The sequence below is a fragment of the Schistocerca serialis genome, chromosome 11 (assembly GCF_023864345.2).
Source record: "Schistocerca serialis cubense isolate TAMUIC-IGC-003099 chromosome 11, iqSchSeri2.2, whole genome shotgun sequence".
Classification (NCBI taxonomy): domain Eukaryota; kingdom Metazoa; phylum Arthropoda; class Insecta; order Orthoptera; family Acrididae; genus Schistocerca; species Schistocerca serialis.
The window spans coordinates 117,300,274-117,315,955 of record NC_064648.1 but is presented as its reverse complement, the minus strand read 5'-3'; the positions used below and the strand labels follow the sequence as shown (position 1 = coordinate 117,315,955).

At 47.4% G+C, this 15,682-nt stretch overlaps 1 protein-coding gene across 1 annotated transcript in view; it reads left to right on the top strand.

Moving 5' to 3' along the window:
- Nucleotides 1-15,682, top strand: part of LOC126426680 (nostrin) — a 151,141-nt gene that overhangs the window by 58,025 nt on the left and 77,434 nt on the right. The window contains exon 4 of the mRNA XM_050088571.1: nt 11,013-11,156. Coding sequence (XP_049944528.1) covers nt 11,013-11,156 — 144 coding nt within the window. The remainder of the gene's footprint in view (nt 1-11,012; nt 11,157-15,682) is intronic.

Sequence of the window (15,682 nt, the reverse complement as noted above, 5' to 3'; positions counted from 1 at the left end):
TATAAAGTTTATTGAAAATGTAATTGTTTTTTACTAACATTAATGACTTCTCCCATTTATGTATGAAAAATTACATGCTCCATAGTCCACCCAAGACCACGCGGCAAACAGCAATGCGTTCATTGAAGTTCTGGTTCACAAATATCTGGCTTAGGGGGTCGGGGTGCCTATGATAACCCTTTTAATTTCATCCTTCATTTGGTGTATTGCTTGTGGTTTGTTCACGTACTTTTCCAAATCCGTACTAAAACGTCACAACGCGTAAGATCGCACGATCTGGAATACCATTCCTGGTTGCCACGCAAAGAGATGATTTTTTGAGGAAACTTTTCATTCAGCAGATCAATCGTTTCACGGGATGTGTGACTTGTCGCACCATCTTGTTAAAACTAAAAATCTCCATTTTCACTAATAAGAGAGGGAAACCGATCAGAGAGCATTTTTCGCTAACGGTCGCCGTTGACAGTGACGGAAGCTTCCTCATCATTTTCCTCCACTGACGGCCGAACCGCACAATAGCCCTAGGTTCAGTGTGGGGAGGCAGAGGCGTGAGTGGACTGTTCAAATGGCTCTGAGCACTATGGGACTTTACATCCGAGGTCATCAGTCCCCTAGAACTTAGAACTACTTAAACCTAACTAACACACATCCATGCCCGATGCAGGATTCGAACCTGCGACCGTAGCGGTGGCGCGGTTCCAGACTGTAGCGCCTAGAACCGCTCGGCCACCCCGGCCGGGTTTCAGAAACGGCGTGCAAAAATGTGACAGGGCATAGAGAGTGCTCGACTGAACAATTTGAGGTAGGGGACCTGGGGTCGGAGAAGCGAGCTGAAGGAGATAACGTTTCGTCTAGCATTATTGTTTTCCAGCTTATTTATAACCCACTCGCGTACAAGTTAACACGTACTGTGCTGTTTACTTACCTGTACATTCTTTAGTTCCTGCAAAGTAAAAAAGGAGGACGATCCTGATTACCAGGAATCACGATGCAGGTTTTGTGTACTTTACTTGCCCATATCGTGGCTCTGTTGTATCGTATAAGCATTGTACCATGATGGAGCGTCATATGAATCAACGACAGATCCTTTCATTACTCAGTGCTATTGAGAGACGTACAGTACAATAGGATGCTGTAGTACCGGTGCAATTTCACAGAACTAACTGGCATGCGCCTTGTGTATGCGGAATCACATTTCAATGCACTCGCTGCTGAAAGGCTGCAGAGGGAACGACACTCCTGGAAATGGATAAAAGAACACATTGACACCGGTGTGTCAGACCCACCATACTTGCTCCGGACACTGCGAGAGGGCTGTACAAGCAATGATCACACGCACGGCACAGCGGACACACCAGGAACCGCGGTGTTGGCCGTCGAATGGCGCTAGCTGCGCAGCATTTGTGCACCGCCGCCGTCAGTGTCAGCCAGTTTGCCGTGGCATACGGAGCTCCATCGCAGTCTTTAACACTGGTAGCATGCCGCGACAGCGTGGACGTGAACCGTATGTGCAGTCGACGGACTTTGAGCGAGGGCGTATAGTGGGCATGCGGGAGGCCGGGTGGACGTACCGCCGAATTGCTCAACACGTGGGGCGTGAGGTCTCCACAGTACATCGATGTTGTCGCCAGTGGTCGGCGGAAGGTGCACGTGCCCGTCGACCTGGGACCGGACCGCAGCGACGCACGGATGCACGCCAAGACCGTAGGATCCTACGCAGTGCCGTAGGGGACCGCACCGCCACTTCCCAGCAAATTAGGGACACTGTTGCTCCTGGGGTATCGGCGAGGACCATTCGCAACCGTCTACATGAAGCTGGGCTACGGTCCCGCACACCGTTAGGCCGTCTTCCGCTCACGCCCCAACATCGTGCAGCCCGCCTCCAGTGGTGTCGCGACAGGCGTGAATGGAGGGACGAATGGAGACGTGTCGTCTTCAGCGATGAGAGTCGCTTCTGCCTTGGTGCCAATGATGGTCGTATGCGTGTTTGGCGCCGTGCAGGTGAGCGCCACAATCAGGACTGCATACGACCGAGGCACACAGGGCCAACACCCGGCATCATGGTGTGGGGAGCGATCTCCTACACTGGCCGTACACCACTGGTGATCGTCGAGGGGACACTCAATAGTGCACGGTACATCCAAACCGTCATCGAACCCATCGTTCTACCATTCCTAGACCGGCAAGGGAACTTGCTGTTCCAACAGGACAATGCACGTCCGCATGTATCCCGTGCCACCCAACGTGCTCTAGAAGGTGTAAGTAAGTCAACTACCCTGGCCAGCAAGATCTCCGGATCTGTCCCCCATTGAGCATGTTTGGGACTGGAGTAAGCGTCGTCTCACGCGGTCTGCACGTCCAGCACGAACGCTGGTCCAACTGAGGCGCCAGGTGGAAATGGCATGGCAAGCCGTTCCACAGGACTACATCCAGCATCTCTACGATCGTCTCCATGGGAGAATAGCAGCCTGCATTGCTGCGAAAGGTGGATATACACTGTACTAGTGCCGACATTGTCCATGCTCTGTTGCCTGTGTCTATGTGCCTGTGGTTCTGTCAGTGTGATCATGTGATGTATCTGACCCCAGGAATGTGTCAATAAAGTTTCCCCTTCCTGGGACAATGAATTCACGGTGTTCTTATTTCAATTTCCAGGAGTGGATTTCCTAACAGGCATCATCCCTCACGAAGAATGTTTATTTCTCTCGATCGATGAATAAAGGAGACTGATTCACTGGAAGGAGAAACGAGGGACATGGCAGCAGTAGGACAACTTGCACGCCCTGTTTTGAAGAGGAGATGCTGCAGCGTGTTGCAGCGGATCGCACTACAAGTACTTGTATTGCACGAGAAATTGACGCTGCACATACTAGCGAGTGCCGAAGTACTGCACGGCCAACAATTACACCCATATCGCCCACAACGCGCTCCGTGCAATGCTCGTGAGTGACTTTGCACCAAGGGTCGCATTGCATCAGTGGTTGCTCCAACAACGCATTGATCGGCCAGATTTCCTCCAGAGCGTGCTGTTTACTGAGAAGGAAACCTCCCCATCGCATCCCCCTCAGATTTAGTTACAACTTGGCACAGTAGATAGGCCTTGAAAAACTGAACACAGATCAATCGAGAAAACAGGAAGAAGTTGTGTGGAACTCTGAAAAAAATAAGCAAAATATACAAACTGAGTAGTCCATGTGCAAGATAGGCAACATCATGGAAAATATGAGCTCAGGAGCACCGTGGTCCCGTGGTTAGCGTGAGAAGCTGCGGAACCAGAGGTCCTTGGTTCAATGGCTCTGAGCACTATGGGACTTAACTACTGTGGTCATCAGTCCCCTAGAACTTAGAACTACTTAAACCTAACTAACCTAAGGACATCACACACGTCCATGCCCGAGGCAGGATTCGAACCTGCGACCGTAACAGTCGCGCGGCTCCGGACTGCGCGCCTAGAACCGCTAGACCACCGCGGCCGGCTCCTTGGTTCAAGACTTCCCTCGAGTGAAGAGTTTAGTTTCTTTATTTTCGCAAAGTTATGATCTGTCTGTTCGTTCATTGACGTCTCTGTTCACTGTAATAAGTTTAGTGTCTGTGTTTTGCGACCGCACCGCAAAACCGTGCGATTAGTAGACGAAAGGACGTGCCTCTCCAATGGCAACCGAAAACATTTGATCGCAAGGTCATACGTCAACCGATTCCTCCACAGGAAAACACGTCTGATATATTCTATACGACACTGGTGACGGTATGTGCGTCACATGACAGGAATATGTTGTCGACCCACCTAACTTGTACACTTGGCGAATGGGTAAAAAGATTCTTCTACCTTGCCCGATTTAGATTTTCTTGTGGATGTGATAATCACTCCCAAAAGACGAACAGATAATAATTATCTAAAAATAAAAAATTAAAAGTTTCACTCTAGGGAAGACTTGAACCAAGGACCACTCGTTCCGCAGCTGCTCATGCTAACCACGGGACCACGGCGCTCCTGAGCTCACACTATCCTAGATGTTGCCTATCGTGGCCATGGACTACTCACTTTCTATATTTTGCTTATTTTTATCATAGTTCCACACAACTTCTTCCTGTTTTCTCGATTGATCTGTGTTCAGTTTTTCAAGGCCTATCCACTGTGCCAACTTATTACTAAATCTGAGGGGGGTGCGATGGGGAGGTTCCCTTGTGAGGAGGCCTTATTTGATGGTGACGGTGTTTCAAATAACAGGAGTAGCCACGAGATGGATGAGGAAAATCATCACGCTGTAGCAGAGTCGCATTATCCAGTACGTTAAAGTGTCAACACACGGGCCGGCATTGTAGGCGACAGTTTGATTGGGCCATATATTCTACCTGCCCGTCTGAATGGGCACCTATGCATGAGATTCGTGCAAAGAGTTCTGCCTGCGTTGTTGCAGAACGTACCCTTGGCTGTTCGTGAGAGGTCGTGGATACAACATGGCGGTGCACCGCCTCACCTTAGTTTGGATGTCCGCAACCATCTCAGTGCTGTATTTCCTGGTTACTGGATTGGCTCTGAGCACTATGGGACTTAACATCTGAGGTCATCAGTGCCCTAGAACTTATAACTACTTACACCTAACTAACCTAAGGACATCACACACATCCATGCGCGAGGCAGGATTCGAACCTGCGACCGTCGCGGTCGCGCGGCTCCAGACTGTAGCGCCTAGAACCGCTCGGCCACTCCGGCCGGCACACTCGATAGGGAGGTCCTACCGCAGGGTATTCCTTATGGCGATATTTAAAGTCACATGTGTATGAGACCCCAGTGGATACGGAGTGGAATTAGTTGCCAGATTTGTAGCTGTCTATGATGTGATTCGAAACACACCAGGGATGTTTGTCAGGATGCGTCGGAGTCATATTCGCCGGTGTCGTGCTTTCGTTGAGGTTCTTGTCCGTCAGTGCAGCACATTTTGTAAGATACGGTACCAGTGGTACGTTCATTGTACCAGTGATGGTGTTTGTAGCTAACTGTAACTAATGGAAACAAAAAAAATACCCCACAATATGATTTTTTTCCTATTATCTCCTTAAGCTGGCTTCTCCGATCCCAGGTTCCCTACCTCATCGTCTATGACCTGTTATACAGCCTTATTACAAATGATTGAAGCGATTTCACAGCTCTACAATAACTTTATTATTTGAGATATTTTCACAATGCTTTGCACACACATACAAAAACTCAAAAAGCTTTTTTAGGCATTCACCAATGTTCGATATGTGCCCCTTTAGCGATTCGGCAGACATCAAGTCGATAATCAAGTTCCTCCCACACTCGGCGCAGCATGTCCCCATCAATGAGTTCGAAAGCATCGTTGATGCGAGCTCGCAGTTCTGGCACGTTTCTTGGTAGAGGAGGTTTAAACACTGAATCTTTCACATAACCCCACAGAAAGAAATCGCATGGGATTAAGCCGGGAGAGCGTGGAGGCCATGACATGTGATCTCCACCACGACCCATCCATCGGTTTTCCAATCTCCTGTTTAAGAAATGCCGAACATCATGATGGAAGTGCGGTGGAGCACCATCCTGTTGAAAGATGAAGTCGGCGCTGTCGGTCTCCAGTTGTGGCATGAGCCAATTTTCCAGCATGCCCAGATACACGTGTCCTGTAACGTTTTTTTCGCAGAAGAAAAAGGGGCCGTAAACTTTAAACCGTGAGATTGCACAAAACACGTTAACTTTTGGTGAATTGCGAATTTGCTGCACGAATGCGTGAGGATTCTCTACCGCCCAGATTCGCACATTGTGTCTGTTCACTTCACCATTAAGAAAAAATGTTGCTTCATCACTGAAAACAAGTTTCGCACTGAACGCATCCTCTTCCACGAGCTGTTGCAACCGCGCCGAAAATTCAAAGCGTTTGACTTTGTCGTCGGGTGTCAGGGCTTGTAGGAATTGTAAACGGTAAGGCTTCTGCTTTAGACTTTTCCGTAAGATTTTCCAAACCGTCGGCTGTGGTACGTTTAGCTCCCTGCTTGCTTTATTCGTCGACTTCCGCGGGCCACGTGTGAAACTTGCCCGCACGCGTTCAACCGTTTCTTCGGTCACTGCAGGCCGACCCGTTGATTTCCCCTTACAGAGGCATCCAGAAGCTTTAAACTGCGCATACCATCGCCGAATGGAGTTAGCAGTTGGTGGATCTTTGTTGAACTTCGTCCTAAAGTGTCGTTGCACTGTTATGACTGACTGATGTGAGTGCATTTCAAGCACGACATACGCTTTCTCGGCTCCTGTCGCCATTTTGTCTCACTGCGCTCTCGAGCGCTCTGGCGGCAGAAACCTGAAGTGCGGCTTCAGCCGAACAAAACTTTATGAGTTTTTCCACTTATCTGTAGTGTGTCGTGACCATATGTCAATGAATGGAGCTACAGTGAATTTATGAAATCGCTTCAATCATTTGTAATAGCCCTGTACTTTTGCAACCTCTACGTAAGATTGTGACGAAAAAGTAAACTATACTAACGAGCGAAAGAAACTGGTACACATGCCTAATACGGTGTATACGTAGGCGAGCACGCAGAAGTGCCGCAACACGACGTGGCATTCACCCGACTAATGTCTGAAGTAGTGCTGGAGGGAACTGACACCATGAATCCTGCAGGGCTGTCCATAAATCCGTAAGAGTACGAGGGGTAGGAGATCTCTCCTGAACAGCACGATGCAAGGCATACCAGATATGCTCAACAATATTCACGCCTGGGGAATTTGGTGGACAGCGAAGGTGTTTAAACTCAGAAGAGTATTGTTGCAGCGACTTCGTAGCAATTCTGCACGTGTGGAGTGTCGCACTGTCCTGCTGGAATTGCCCAAGTCCGTCGGAATGCACAATGGACACGAATGGCTGCAGGTGATCAGACACAATGTTTACATACGTGTCACCTGTCAGAATCGTATCTAGACGAATCAGGGGTCCCATATCAGTCCAACTGCACACGCCCCACACCATTACACCAGCTTAACCCTTTGTTGCCTGACGGTACTTAAAAGTACCAGTAAGTTTTGACTCTCATTATTTTCTCGTGGTGCAGTTTGGTGATCTGAGAGCCCGTCGGTACGTAACAGTAACTCTGCTCTACTGTTTCATAGATGTTATTGTGCAATACATAGACCTCTCTGGCGGTCAGAGCTTGAAATTGTTTTTTGCGCGCTGCTGTGAAAACAGAAGATTGTATGTGCTTGTTTCAATGGTGTTACCTGAGTTTGTGTGCAATTTATTGAAACTTCCGTTGAGTTTTCCATTGTACGTTCTTACCTTCTTTGTTTTTTTATAATAGTTTGAATCATTACGTTACAAGTGAATGAGATAAAGTGGAAAATATAAAGCCGATGTATTAGTACCGTCAGGTTGTGCGAACACTTAATTGTACCAACAATGCGTTACCTCTCACTAGTTGCTCTGTCCACTTTTTCTCACACAGAAATCCGTAAATACATTTGCCTGTGGAACAATTAGAACAAACAGGACAGGTTTGCCAGGGAATTTACCTAAAGAAAAATGTCTAAACCGTGGGGAATCAAATCACAGAGAGTCATCTTTAGACCTAACAGTATTTCAATGGAGGGAAAATAAAGTAGCGTATTTTGCGTCAAACTTCCATGGCACTGAACAGAGCGTAGTGACAAGAAAACAGAAAGATGGAACTAGTATGACTATACCACGACCAGTTATTGTATGTGATTACAATAAACACATGGGTGGTGTGGATCATGCAGACAGATTACGTTCAACTTACGGTCTTGACAGGCGATCAAAGAAATGGTGGCACCGTCTCTTGTGGGGAGCAATAGAAATTGCTTTTGTCAATCCTTACGTCATTTTCAGTGATCTACATGGGGCACTGCCACTGCTGGAATTCAGGCGTGCTGTGGCACTAGGGCTACTGAATGAACAGCAAGTGCCAAATCTCAAAAAGAGAAACTCTGGTAAAGATGAAATAACTCCCCCAAAGAGAAGGAAGGATAACTTTTCTGTTCCGAAGAATGTACATCTTGGCAACCGAGAAAACCATTTTGCAGTGTTCAGTTGTAAAAGAGGACGATGCGAAATGTGTGCGAAAAATAAAATTCAGTCGAGACCACATTCACAATGTAGTACATGTAAAGTGTATTTGTGCTCCAATGAGAAAAAGAACTGTTTCCTACAATTTCATGAGGTATCACTAACACGAAATATGTGATATGTATAGCTAAGTTACTATGTATTGTGAAGTTGCTCTAGAATAAATTTATGCGAAATTTTAAAAAAAATTCAGAAATATCATATCATATTTCTGTTAATTAATTTTCTAATGTAAAAATATTTAATGTTTATGTGGAATAAAGTACCAGTTATAAAAATTGGATCATTTTTCAGCGCATATTGTGATTCTGTCCACGGAGTCTGACGGTACTTCTGACTACCAGGAGAGAAAAAAGTTGTGAAAAATAAGATAAAATTTTACAAAAAATCCTACCGTCATTTGAGGCCACAATAGCATAAATTCTGCAAAGAAAATGTTAAAAAGTAAATTTTTTCTTATGTCAGGAAACAAAGGGTTAAACAGTCCGCTGCTGATGTTCAGGGTCCACGGACGCATGAGGTTGTCTCCATATCCGTCCACGTCCATCCGCTCGATACAATTTGAAACGAGACTCGTCAGGCAACACGTTTCCAGTCCTTATCAGTAATGGCAGCCCCACGGGAGGCGTAAAGCTTTGTGTCGTCCAGTATTCAAGGGTACACGAGTGGCCTTCGGCCTCGAAAGCCCATACCGATGATGTTTCATTGAATGGTTCGCACGCTAACACTTATTGATGAGGCAGCCGTGAAATCTGCAGCAATTTGCGGAAGGGTTGCACTTCTGTCACGTTGAACGATTCTCTTCACTCGTCGTCGGTCCCGTTCTTGCAGGATCTTTTTCTGGCCACAACAATGCCGGAAATTTGATGTTTTACGGGATTCCTGATATTCACGGTGCACTCGTGAAATGGCCGTACGGGAAAATCCCCACTTCATCGCTACCTCGGAGATGCTGCGTCCCGCTGGCCGGAGTGGCCGACCGGTTCTAGGTGCTACAGTCTGGAACCGTGCGACAGCTACGGTCGCAGGTTCGAATCCTGCCTCGGGCATTGATGTCTGTGATGTCCTTAGGTTAGTTAGGTTTAAGTAGTTCTAAGTCTAGGAGACTGATGACCTCAGAAGTTAAGTCCCATAGCGTTCAGAGCCATTTGAACCATTTTTGCTGCGTCCCATCGCCCGTGCGCCGACTATAGCACCACGTTAAAACTCACTGAAATCTTGATAATCTGCCATTGTAGCAGCAGTAACCGATCTAACAACTGCGCCAGACACTTTTTGCCTTATACAGGGTGGTCCATTGATCGTGATCGCGGCCAAATATCTCGCGAAATAAGCGTCAAACGAAAAAACTACAAAGAACGAAACTCGTCTAGCTTGAAGGGGGAAACCAGATGGCGCTATGGTTGGCCCGCTAGTTAGCGCTGCCATAGGTCAAACGGATATCAACTCCGTTTTTTTTTTAAATAGGAGTCCCCAATTTTAATTACATATTCCTGTAGTAAGTAAATAAAAATTAATGTTTTAGTTGGACCACTTTTTTCACTTTGTGACATATGGCGCTGTAATAGTCACAAACATATGGCTCACAATTTTAGACAAACAGCTGATGTTCCACTTGTCGCAGCCATCGTGGATTTTCCGTTGCACAATAGTGCATATTATGCCAGTTTACTTTACCGCTGTGGGTGAATGACGCTTCGTCGCTAAATAGAACGCGTGCAAAAAATCTGTCATCCTCCCGTAATTTCTCTTGTGCCCAGTGGCATAACTGTACACGACGTTCAAAGTCGTCGCCATGCAATTCCTGGAGCATAGAAATATGGTACGGGTGCAATCGATGTTGAGGTAGGATTGTTTTGAGATTCCCGATTCTCGCGCAATTTGTCTGCTACTGATGTGCGGATTAGCCGCGACAGCACCTAAAACACCTACTGGGACATCATCATTTGTTGCAGGTCGTGGTTGCCGTTTCACATGTGGCTGAACACTTCCTGTTTCCTTAAATAACGTAACTGTCCGGCGAACGGTCCGGACACTTGGATGATGTCGTCCAGGATACCGAGCAGCATACATAGCACACGCCCGTTCGGCATTTTGATCACAATAGCCATACATCAACACGATATCGACCTTTTCCGAAATTGGTAAACGGTCCATTTTAACACGGGTAATGTATCACGAAGAAAATACCGTCTGCACTGGCGGAATGTTACGTGATACCACGTACTTATACGTTTGTGGCTATTACAGCGCCATCTATCACAAAGCGAAAAAAGTGGTCCAACTAAAATATTCATATTTCTTTACGTACTACACGAATGTGTAATAAAAAGGGAGTTCCTATTATAAAAAAAAAACGCAGTTGATATCCGTTTGACATATGGCAGCGCCATCTAGTGGGCCAACCATAGCGCTATCTGGTTTCCCCTTTCAAGCTAGACGAGTTTCGTTCTTTGTAGTTTTTTCATTTGCCGCTTATTTCGTGAGATATTTGGCCCGGTCACTATCAATGCCCGCATCTCGTGGTCGTGCGGTAGCGTTCTCGCTTCCCACGCCCGGGTTCCCGGGTTCGATTCCCGGCGGGGTCAGGGATTTTCTGTGCCTCGTGATGGCTGGGTGTTGTGTGATGTCCTTAGGTTAGTTAGGTTTAAGTAGTTCTAAGTTCTAGGGGACTGATGACCATAGATGTTAAGTCCCATAGTGTTCAGAGCCATTTGAACCATTTGAACCACTATCAATGGGCGACCCCTGTATAGGCAGTGCCGACCTCTGCGTCGTTTACACATCTCTGTATCGGAATACACATGCCTATACCAGTTTCTTTGGTGCTTCAGTATATAATTAGCCAATTGTGTTCTATAGGTGAGCGAGTGCTGACCAGAGGGTGCCGCTGCTGAGCTGTGTTGTGTTGGTGTTTTCCAGATGCGAGGCGGAGACGGCGTACGCCAAGGCGCTGGGCAAGCTGTCCGGGAAGCTAGCCAGGGCGTCCAGGGACGCGGTGGGGACCGTGGGCACGGCGTGGCAGGCGGCCGGCCTGCAGATGCAGCAGCAGGCGGAGGCGCACAGGTCAGTCGCTCCTGAAGATGAACTCTCCGAACCACTCCGAAACGTCTGCACGCACAAAACAGCGCTACGGCGGAAAGCGAGACTGACATTGCGCGGAACGAGGCGAGAAGAAGTGTTTAGCGGTATGGCGAGTGCTAGACGGTACTCGTCAAGTGCAGTAAATAAGCTCGCTTATGACATTTTGGCCCGCTTCCTGGTGTAACGAACGAAAGAAATTGGAACACTGTATACGATGTCTGTTCAAAAGATTCAGGAAATTTCTCCACAATTTTTTTCTACGCTGACCTCCTACTTATTGTGCATGGTCTCCGAAATACCGGGTGATCAAAAAGTCAGTATAAATTTAAAAACTGAATAAATAACGGAATAATGTAGATAGAGAAGTACAAATTGACACACATGCTTGGAATGACATGGGGTTTTATTAGAACCAAAAAAAAAAAAAAAATAAAAAAGTTTAAAAAATGGCCGACAGATGGCGCTTCATCTGATCAGAATAGCAATAATTAGCATAACAGAGTAAGACAAAGCAAAGATGATGTTCTTTACAGGAAATGCTCAATATGTCCACCATCATTCCCCAACAATAGGTGTAGTCTAGGAATAATGTTGTGAACAGCACTGTAAAGCATGTCCGGAGTTATGGTGAGGCATTGGCGTCGGATGTTGTCTTTCAGCATCCCTAGAGATGTCGGTCGATACACTTGCGACTTCAGGTAACCCCAAAGCCAATAATCGCACGGACTGAGGTCTGGGGACCTGGGAGGCCAAGCGTGACGAAAGTGGCGGCTGAGCACACGATCATCACCAAACGACGCGCGCAAGAGATCTTTCACGCGTCTAGCAATACGGGGTGGAGCGCCATCCTGCATAAACATCGTACGTTCCAGCAGGTGTTTATCAGCCAGGCTGGGGATGATGCGATTCTTTAACATATCGGCGTACCTTTCACCCGTCACGGTGGCAGTTACAAAACCAGAATCACGCATTTCCTCGAAGAAAAAAGGCCCGATAACGGTAGATGTGGTGAATCCAACCCATACCGTGACTTTCTCGTCGTGCAATGGAGTTTCCACGACAGTTCTAGGGTTTTCAGTAGCCCAGATTCTGCAGTTGTGGGCGATTTTGTAGGGATAGCATCGGAGGGTACTCTCAGTGCCAACCAAACAGTAGTGTATGGAATGCCGGTGCGACGTGCGACTGCACGAGCGCTGACTTCCCTTTACCCGTTCAAATCCCTTCCTATGGCGATAGGATCGTAACGCTGAACTAGCACATTCCCCATTCTGATAACACAGCTTGACTAAAAGCGCCTTTTCAGGTAGCGTCAACATGCTGCGACTGCTGGCGCATCTGATCCTCTCTCTCATTACAGCTCCTTTTGCACACCATTGTCATGCGCAGTCACTGACGTTTTGCTGTCCAGCGCCACCTATCGGACATTTTGTGAACTTTGTTGTTTTTGTTCTAACAAAACCCCATGTCATTCCAAGCATGTGTGTCAATTTTTACCTCTCTATCTACATTATTCCGTGGTTTATTAAGTTTTCAAATTTATACTGACTTTTTGATCACCCAGTAGTCACCTCGACAATTGATACACCGCTCTCAACGCCGTTTCCACTTCCGGAAGCAGTCTTGGCACATGTCTTGCTGGATCGCACGAAGCGCCGTCTGCGAATTCCCTTCTGCGAGGGTGAGCCAAATGAAAACCATAAGTTTGTAATAACAAATCGAAATTTCGCGCCGTTATCCCGTGAGTTGGTAAGCGTGCCACAAACAGCGTGCAGAATGGCCTGTAGGTGGCAGCATAGTGCAGATGCACACATACCGTCGCAGTATCAGTATAAAGATGGCCCCACTTGCGACTTGCACCAGGGAAGAACAGCATTCTGTTATTTTGCGTAGTGAAGGTGTGAAACCTATTGAAATTCATCGACGAATGAAGGTTCAGTACGGTGATGCATGTTTGTCACTGCAGCAGGTCTACGAATGGAGTAGGAAGTTCGCAAGTGGTGCGACTTCAGTGGAAGATGCTCCTCGTCCAGGTCAGGCACAACGAGTTGTGACTCCACAGAACATTGCAGCAGTTGAAGCCGTAGTGAAGGAAAACCGCCGAGTGACACTGAATGACATTGCAGCATGTTTACAGATTAGTCACGGGTCAGCACACCGCACTCTGCACGATGTGCTCCAGTTCCACAAAGGGTCTGCAAGATGGGTGCCACGGCAGCTGACTCATTAAATGAGGGAACGACGTGTTGATGCTTGTGAAGAACTTCTTCGGCGCTTTGAACGAGAAGGTGATGGCTTCCTTGCAAGAATCGTTACTGGGGACGAAACTTGGGTCCACTTAGACCAACCGGAAACGAAGAGAGCGAGCAAGGAATGGCGCCATTCCTCAGCACCAAAACCAGAGAAGTTTCGAACAGAACCATCAGCAGGAAAGGTTATGCTGACTCTCTTTTGGGACGAAAAAGGCGTCATTTTGGAGCATTACATGCCTAGAGGGACCACTGTCACCAGTGCATCATACACAGATCTAAAAAATCATCTTCGGCCCGCAATCAACTCAAAGCGACGTGGATTGCTGTCAGCAGGTGTCCTTTTGCAACATGACAATGCAAGGCCCCACACTGCCAGTACAACAGTTGCAACAATCACAGACCTGCATTTCGAGTGTCTCCCTCATCCACCATACTCGCCAGACCTTGCCCCAAATGATTTCCGCATGTCTGGACCACTCAAGGGCGCAATGGGAGTAAAGAAGTTCCGTTCCGATGAAGAGGTACGCCACGCGGTGCATGAGTGGTTGCGCGGACTACCAAAATAATTTTTTTCTAAAGGAATTTATGCACTTTGTAAGCGCTGGAGGACTTGCATTGAGCGTGGGGGAGACTATGCCGAAAAGTGATACAGCTTTGTAGCACTTCTGCACAATAAATAATATTTAAAAAATATTTATGGTTTTCATTTGACTCACCCTCGTATCTCGTCTGTCGTTGCAAATCTTTGACCTTTCAACAGGGTTTTCAGCTTTAGAAACGAACAAAAAGTACGCTGGTACGAGGTCTGGAGGGCACGGAGAATGAGGCAGCAGAGTGATTTTGTTTTTTGTGCAGAAGTCACGCGCCAATGGGGATGAATGTGCGGGTGTGTTATCTTGATGCAAGACTGGTAAATTGTCTCCCCACATTTCAGGCCTTTTCCTTGTCAAATGTTTTTCAGGCATTGCCACACGTTCTTTTTTTTTTTTTTTTTTTCTTGTGCCTTTTGTCCCGCAGGTATGCAGGGTCAGCATGGTTAATCGCATTTGGCAATGTTAGATTAAGGAGTGGGTGGATGCCCTTCCTGTCATCACCGCATACCCCCCCCCAGGACAGAATTAGTGTACCCCAGCTGTGTGCGTCTAGTGTAATCCATGGAAGAATGCGAAAGTGTTCAGATGCCTGCGAGCAATATAACTGAGGCGGGACGTGGGGACCAGCCCGGTATTAACCTAGTGGGATGTGGAAAACCGCCTAAAAACCACATCCAGACTGGCCGGCACACCGACCGTCGTCGTTAATCCGCCGGGCGGATTCGATCCGGGCCGGCGCGCCTACCCGAGTCCAGGAAGCAGGGCGTTAACGTGGCGAGTGCATCGCAACACGTTCCTGTGACACGAATTCGTCCTTCATAGTCAAAGGAAACTGTCAGCATGACTTTGACGTTTGACCTCACCTGACGAGCTTCTTTTTGGTCTCAGGGAACCTTTCCCGACCCACCTTGGTGCCAACATTTCAACCGCAGTCCCACGCCTCATCACCAGTTCTGATACTCTTAAGGCACATCTCGCTCTCATTTGCGCGATCCACATGCTCTTCACAGATTACGAGGCGAAGGTCTTTCTGGTCTTGACTCACGAGCTGTGGAACGAACTTCGCACCAACACGATGAATGGCAAGTTGCTGTGTCAGGATTTCATGATATGATCCAGCTGTAATGCTACATTCTTCTGTAACCTCTCGGACACTCAGTCTTCGATTGGCGCGCACAGTTTCGTTCACGTTCCCGACATAAGCGTCATGGGTAGAGGTCGAAGGGCGTCCTGAACGAGGCTCATCTTTCACTTGTTGTTCCAAAAAAAAATGTGTGTGAAATCTTATGGGACTTAACTGCTAAGGTCATCAGTCGCTAAGCTTACACACCACTTAACCTAAATTATCCTAAGGACAAACACACACACTCATGCCCGAGGGAGGACTCGAACCTCCGCCGGGACCAGCTGCACAGTCCAGGACTGCAGCGCCCCAGACCGCTCTTTCACTTGTGTCCGGCCATTTTTAAACTGTGTGAACCATTCGTAACACCGACTATGGCTTAAACACTCATCAGCGTAGGCTGCCCGTGTCATTTGACGTGTCTCTGCAAAGGTTTTCTCGAGTTTCACGGAAAATTTAATGCAGACGCATTGCTCCTGTAACTCTGCCATCTCGAAATTCGCAAACTGTGCGAGACAACATTCTTGTGGTGTCAACGCCGGA